The sequence below is a fragment of the Galeopterus variegatus genome, unplaced genomic scaffold (assembly GCF_000696425.1).
Source record: "Galeopterus variegatus unplaced genomic scaffold, G_variegatus-3.0.2 Scaffold683, whole genome shotgun sequence".
Lineage (NCBI taxonomy): Eukaryota > Metazoa > Chordata > Mammalia > Dermoptera > Cynocephalidae > Galeopterus > Galeopterus variegatus.
Window position 1 is genome coordinate 87,596 of NW_007726794.1, and position 7,287 is coordinate 94,882.

Here is a 7,287-nt window from a genome sequence, read left to right on the forward strand (position 1 = left end):
GCCGGTCCTGGTCCGGTACAGGCGCGACACTGAGGGTTGCGATCTGTTGCCGGACACGAAAGAAAAAAAAAAAAAGACAGAAGGGATGGCGGAAGCCCTGTCTGATTTGTTCTGATTCAAGCTCTATGCTAGGTTTGCACGCCTGCTGATTCAAATCCTTTGTGTTACTCAACCCCTGAAATCAAATGTCAGCCTAAATAGACAACAATCTCACAGAGTTAGTTTTACTCAAAGCTTAAAACTGGGGAATAAGACAGAAATGAGAATCATATATCTATATTCATGGCACTCACAGAACCCTGGGGCAGATAGCATTTTTAGGAAATCACAGACTTAGGCAAAATTATGCATAATGAATCCATAGGGAATAAATAGCATTTGTTGGGTGTGCATTTTGAGAGAATTCACATTGTTCCTTAGGATTCACTCACATGGTCTAACACTTGAGCTGTAACAAAATGCTCCCTTGCATTGAACCATGCTACTGCTTTAGGGATTCCACCTCAGTGGAGAAGATCATTTAGAATCAGGGAGGATACAAAGTGAGGCATGAAAATAAGGCACCTGTCTGATGCTGTACCACCAGCTCAGAGTAGATTCTCTTCATAAGTAAATCATTAAACAGCACAGGAACTAAGTATTGCTTTCTAATAAAAGTATTACAACCACATTGCCAGAAACTTTGAAAAATCCAGGGAGGAAATGGTCTTGCCACCTAAGACAATTTAATTATTCCTAATTTACTATTCAATGAAATTGTTATATTTTTAAATATTTAGAAAAGTTTTTCACATAGTTAAACTCTTCTTTTTTTTTTTTTTCTTTTTTTTTAATGACCGGTAAGGGGATCTTAACCCTTGACTTGGTGTTGTCAGCACCGCACTCTACCAAGTGAGCAACCGGCCATCCCTATATAGGGATCCGAACCCGCGGTCTTGGTGTTATCAGAACCACACTCTCCCGAGTGAGCCACAGGCTGGCCTCATAGTTAATCCGTTAATGTCAGTATCTCTTTTGGCTCCTCTTAGGTATATAGAAGTCATCCTATGAATCAAATCAGCTCCTGTAGGATCTTTCACAAGTAGTGGCTGGCATTGGCTCAAAGTGGCAGCTATGTGAGGAAACACTTTCCCTCAGATCAGCAGAGGGGGAAAACATGAGGTCTGGATTCTAATCTTTCTTTAGGGATGACACTAGATGCTATTTCATTCACTCAATAAATATTAACTGAGCACCTACTAAGCACCAGACTTTGTGCTAGGTGCTAGGGCTACATCTGTGAATTAGATAGATAAGGTCCCTGCTCATAGACAGGGACCTTATGTGAGAGTGTGTATATATGTATGTATACACTTTGTTGAATGAAAGTGAACACAGGAAGAGGCAGTAGATTCTCTTAAAAATATATTAACTATTTTAAATGTTAATGGAAACTTCAAACCATCAGAACACAATAAATACCTTCAATGCTTTGTGGGCCCACAAGATTCATGGCCTGGTGAGCTGGATATTCCACCCGTGGCCTGGCAATGCCCAACTGCTCCATAACGCCATGGAGCAGCCTCTGGATATCTGCTTCTGAGACCCGGTCAGGGGTCCGTGGGCTGTAAGCAAATGCCGGAGTCCATCCAAATGCCAGCCAAAAGAGTAGGCCAGATAGCAAGGTAGAGACCATCCTGGAGGCCATTTTTAACCTGTAGAAAAAAGACCACACTTACATCGATGGGCTGCAATGGGCCATTGTGAAAATGCAAGTGTGATGATGCAATTATGTAACAACTCCAGGTTGTGGTTCAAGGATCTTCCAGAAAGGGACTGCAATGAGTCCTTAAGGGTTTGCTTTTGTCTTAAGTGACCATTCTAGACAGGACATCACTGTGGAAAGGTATTTAAAAAAACAACAGTCTGAGGTATCCAATCCCCTCTGTACTTGCATTCTTGGGAAAGCTAGGTTAGAATGGCAGTTCTTACTCATCTTTTTAAATTCTCCTTGCAGCTCCCCCGTTAAAAAAACAACAGTCTGAGGTATCCAATCCCCTCTGTACTTGCATTCTTGGGAAAGCTAGATTAGAATGGCAGTTCTTACTCATCTTTTTAAATTCTCCTTGCAGCTCCCCCAAAGTTCTGCATTACGCCTACCTCCACCACTTTCTCCCTCTCTTAACAAATAAAAACAAACTTGCTTCAATTTTGAGAGATAGTGACATCTTGAGTTCTTCCAGTCTCAGAGAAGAAAAGGCTTACAGGGGAGAGTTAGGAAGACACACATGGTAAAGAAGCACAGAAAGGTTAAGAGTGGTGGCAGGGAACATTTTAGCTTAGTAAACATCTTACACGTTTGATATCCTGAGGGGAACAAAAATACCCGCAGCTCAAGCTCTGCCCTGCAATCTGGTAGGGTAGATGCACCATGCTTGCTCACAGTGTTTGATCACATGCTATCTGGGTGATATTGGGCAAGTACCTCAGCTTCCTCCTCTGCAAAAAAAGGATAATAAAAGCATCTACCTGAAAGGGTTGTTGTGAGGATAAGTGTGTGAATACATGTAAAAGGGTTTAGAACAAAACCAGGCACAGAGTGAGCACCTATATTACTGTTATGTTGGCAACACTGCCTTACAGTTCTGGAGGTTAGAATTTGGGGGAGTGGTAATAATAAGAGGGAAGACAGAGCAGCTGAAAGAGAGGGAGAAAACCAGTCCGGAGAGTCAACCTGTCCTACACGTTGGCTTCTACAAATACGCCAGAACAAGGGAACAATAATCAGGCAGCTTCCCTGACAGATGCTTAACCTGTTTAGGATGGATGCTGCAGGCAGCAGCCATGCAAACCCTCCTACTGGTCATTCTTCTACTGGGGTTGAGGGGTGGGAGATAGGAGGAGGCAAAACCATGCATTTTCTTTCCTGAAAGAAAATATTCATACCATCCAATTGCTTTTTCTGCAAAGGAAAGGCTTTTTCTAGCCATTCCTAGATACAAAACCTTGCTCTCCAAAGAGCTGAGAACAGCTCTTTGTTGCAACAGCAAAACCTGCCATTCTGATGGAAAAGGCCGAAGGCAAACACCAGCCTCTGTATCTCCATCTTCCTTTTGTCCGCTCTGAATGTAGGATGTCTGTTTCGTTTCCAACCCCGCCAACGCCGTTCTGATTTGATGACTACTCAATCTCCTCCCTCAGTACTCCTTTCCCCTTATTTATAGCCGAAGACCCGGATCCTCCACCCGTCCTTTGTGTGACCCCAGCCGACAGCTCAAGGCTTTCAGTGGGACGCCCTCCACCCCCGACCCCTGAGAAGAACCGCACGTCTCGCGTAGGAGGCAATAGGCCGAGCCCGCATCAGCTAAGTACTCACCGAAGCGCAGCCGGAGGAGCGTCCCACGGGCTGGGACTCGGTGGGGGTCGAGCCGGGAGCCCGGAGAGAAGGATGGCGTGTGCGTCACCTCCCTCCGCATCTTGGCTCCGCCCCCGCCCCGCCTCTAGCAGGTGGAAGTCGCCGCACCAGCACCCTCCAGAGCATCCCAGGTGCGGGTGCTTCTAGCCAAGAGCCTCACAGAACTTCAACCTACGCATTCTGCACACAAAGCTCTTGACTGTGAAACCTCCTAAAGACTATCTTCCTCTATCGATCCCTATGAAAGTCATTCATTCACTTCCTTTCTCAGTCTCAAGCAATTTTAATGTGCCAGATCGCCACCATTAATTTTGCTACCTTATAAAACAGAATAGATTTATTTTCTTTTCTGAAGTCTTTTAGCTTGAAGAGAGAAGAGACAATGGTAGGAGTGACAAAAGACGAAGCCCTAAGAACTTTTAATGGTGGCAATCATAAGGTATACACCGCTTTCAAGAGCTCTTTTACAGAGCAGGAAAACAATGGGGATATTTAATACAAGATAGAAACTTCTGTTAAAGTGATAAGCTTGAAAACATCTAGGAATATTAACTCTTGAGTGTTATTTCTAAACTCCCACACCAAACGTCAAGTAAAATTCCCCTTTGGCCTGAGTAGAAACCATACTCCCTCCCAACACATCGCAGAAATATATCCAGGTAAGCTCACAAATTTTTTGTTAAATAAGGGTTTATAGGGAACCTACCATGTGCAATCTTGAACATTTGGAATCTGTTCAAATACAAAAATTGAAATGTAAAGCCATATAATATAGTACTGCAAATTTCTTTCATTAAGATTGGGGATGAGTAAAGTACTTGAGGGTCTGACAATAACTAAGTAACTCGATGAGGTTAGAATCCAGATCTCTTTACATTAGTTCTATATAGCAAATCCATCATCTACAGCAATTTTATGCAATGAATAGAGACCAACAAAATTCATTCATAAGGGCTGGCCCCGTGGCCGAGTGTTGCGATCCCCTTACCAGTCAGAAAAAAAAAAAAAAATTCGTTCATGAGACACATGGCCTTTTGATTCAAAGCCAAGCCTCTTTCCCAGTGCATTTCCTTCCACTGGATGCTCTTCTTCCTGCTTTTTGCTTCAGTGCCTGCTAAATTAACAAGACAATTACCGTTGATTGGCTCAAAGACCGTGCTGGGGTTTAATATTTATTGATGCATATTGAGGTTTTTTTTCAATTCTGAATTTTACTTTAGCATTGTTCAGTTACCTTCATTTTATGTTTATCACTACAATTTACTGCTTTTGTGTTGAATGGAAATTGGACTGAAATATACCAAATGTCAATACTTCACATGAAATTTGGTATTTTTAAAATAAAACATCTACCATATATATCCTGGACTTGATGATTATCGAGATCCTGTATTAAATTCTTAGTGATTATAGAATATTGCCTAGCAGCCTACTGATTTAAGTTCTATGCATTGTTGTATTTATTTGTTGCTTACGAGATAACCAAATTAATATTAGACCTTTATTCACACTTACTAAGTGAAAAGAATCCTTGAAGTTACTGCACATGTCCAGACACCTTTAACATTATAAAGTGCTACAGTGTGAATGTGATGTGTCCCCACCAAAACTCATGTTGAAATTTAATTCCCAATGTGGCAGTGTTGGGAGGTGGAACCTAGTGGGAGGGGTGTTTGGGTCATGGGGGTGAATTGCTCATAAATAGATTAATGACCTCCCTCGGAGTGAGTTCTCACTCTATTTGTTCCCACCAAGCTGGTTAAGAGCCTGGCACCTTCTCTCCCTCTCTCTTGCTTCCCCTTCTTTTCATGTGATCTCTTCGCACATGTGGGCTTCCCTTCTGTTTTCCACGAGTGGAAGCAGGCTGAGGTCCATGCCAAATGCAGCTGCCCCAGAATTGTGAGCCAAATAAACCTCTTTTTTAAATAAATGACATTATCTCCATTTTCTAAGAAAAAATGAAATCAGATTAAATCAAGTCTAAAACTCAACTTTCCTGACTCTCCAATTACCATGTCTCCAAGCTATTCACTTTCATATTTCTATAGTCTGTATTGCAGCTTTCAGCTAACAAAAATGGGAGTGATGTGGGTAGTTTAAAAAAATAAACAAACATCTTTCATTACTGATTGATCCCTCACAAAAGACACTAATTCAGTTGTTGTGTACAGTTAACCCCTTACGCCTTCTTACTGAATTAGTCTTTCAATTCAACATTTCATCCCTCCTCCCATGGATATAAAAAAAAAATGCATTTTTTAAAATTCAAAAGTGAAGTTAAAAAAATTGCTTTGAATCAGACAACATATATCTCCAAGTGTATGAATATTTTCTGTGCCTACTACTAGAAATACAATATCTCAAATTCTTACCTAGTCTATATTGCAAACCTGTTTGTTATAAACATTATGTTTATGAGTATCTACAGATTTTTAGTCCTTATATAAGTCAAATACTGAATAGTTCTTAGAAAGCATTGACTTCCAGGTAATAAATATAGAAACAGAAAATAGCTTTGAAATAAAACAGATACACCATAATGAAGTAGAACCTGGTAAAGCAAACATCTGATGACTTGAGACTCCTCATACATACACACACTGTAAGTCTAGTTGTTCCAAGTGGTGTGCATGCGGCTCTATTCTGCTCCAACATCTAAATGTGGCATTCGAACAACTGACCTGCAAAACTATTTTTAGTGGTTGATTCTGTCTGCTAATTCCTTCCTCTAAAACCTAGAAAATACGTTATATTGTTCATAAGTTTTCCCTTAATGATGTGTAATTTCCAATAATTTAAAATATAAATTTAGATAGATTTGCTTGACAATTTCATTCGCCAAAACTATTTTTAGTGGTTGATTCTGTCTGCTAATTCCTTCCTCTAAAACCTAGAAAATACATTATATTGTTCATAAGTTTTCCCTTAATGATGTGTAATTTCCAATAATTTAAAATATAAATTTAGATAGATTTGCTTGACAATTTCATTCGCGTTCTAAATGGCATTTTGAATTTCATTAGTCTCAGGCAAGTCATTTTATAGAAAGTTATCTTTAATGTCTATGCTAAATAAATAACATTTACACACAAGACAAAATTGTCACAGGTTTTTATCCAAGTAAAATGTACAGAGGTGTATCAACTATTTCAAATTCTATAATCAAGCACCTGCATATAAGAAATCACCTTGATTAATTTTTTTCAAGTTTAATTATTCCTCAAATAATTTTCATTTCTATATTGGACAAAACAGATAAATATGTTTGTGCAAATTACCTTTAAAAATATAGTATGGCTTAAAAGTCATCAATTAGTTCTGCACCACGATATATGAGCACACTTTAGTCATTATTTTGCCTTAGCCATTGTTCTTAGTTCAAGTGAACACATGGTACATCTACAAGTGAAATAAACCAACTTACTCTGCCCCCAAATAGAAATAAAAGCATTTGGATGCTACTGAAACAAATTAATTTCTAGGGATTTTGGTAAAGACAATAAACATTAATATAATTCAAGACACGAGATTTGCATGTCTTATCTCTTCCCTTTAAATGCTAGAAATTTGCTGGAGAAATCTTATCTGACTTGGAGGAATAACAGGAAATAAGCACAACCTGCTCCACTCTTCCCTATCTCACATAAAAATCAGTTTTCAAAAATTAATTTCATATATATCCAGACAACTTCTTTAAAAAATACAGTGTAACCACTGCTTTAAGAGATCACAATAAAATTAAAAAGTTTAAATACTACCATAATTAAGAAAAACAAAGTAGTCATTTATACAAGTATAAAAATCCAAGTTGCTTGTGCAGTGAAATTAAACTTATTGCTTAACTATCATCCTGAGCTACAAACGAACATGTAGATTATCCTGCAAGTCATATC

General features: G+C 39.2%; 1 protein-coding gene across 2 annotated transcripts in view; it reads right to left on the reverse strand.

The window, feature by feature from the left end:
* Window positions 1-3,457, reverse strand: part of SCG5 (secretogranin V (7B2 protein)) — a 52,399-nt gene extending 48,942 nt beyond the window's left edge. The window contains exons 1-2 of one of the 2 annotated variants that reach the window (XM_008571343.1): window positions 3,356-3,457; window positions 1,462-1,694 (exon numbers count right to left, since the gene is read on the reverse strand). In XM_008571343.1, the coding sequence (XP_008569565.1) occupies window positions 1,462-1,687 (226 nt within the window). In that variant the 5' untranslated portion in view covers window positions 1,688-1,694; window positions 3,356-3,457. The remainder of the gene's footprint in view (window positions 1-1,461; window positions 1,695-3,355) is intronic. The other variant, XM_008571341.1, reaches the window with a different exon arrangement.
* Between the last annotated feature and the right edge of the window lie 3,830 nt (window positions 3,458-7,287).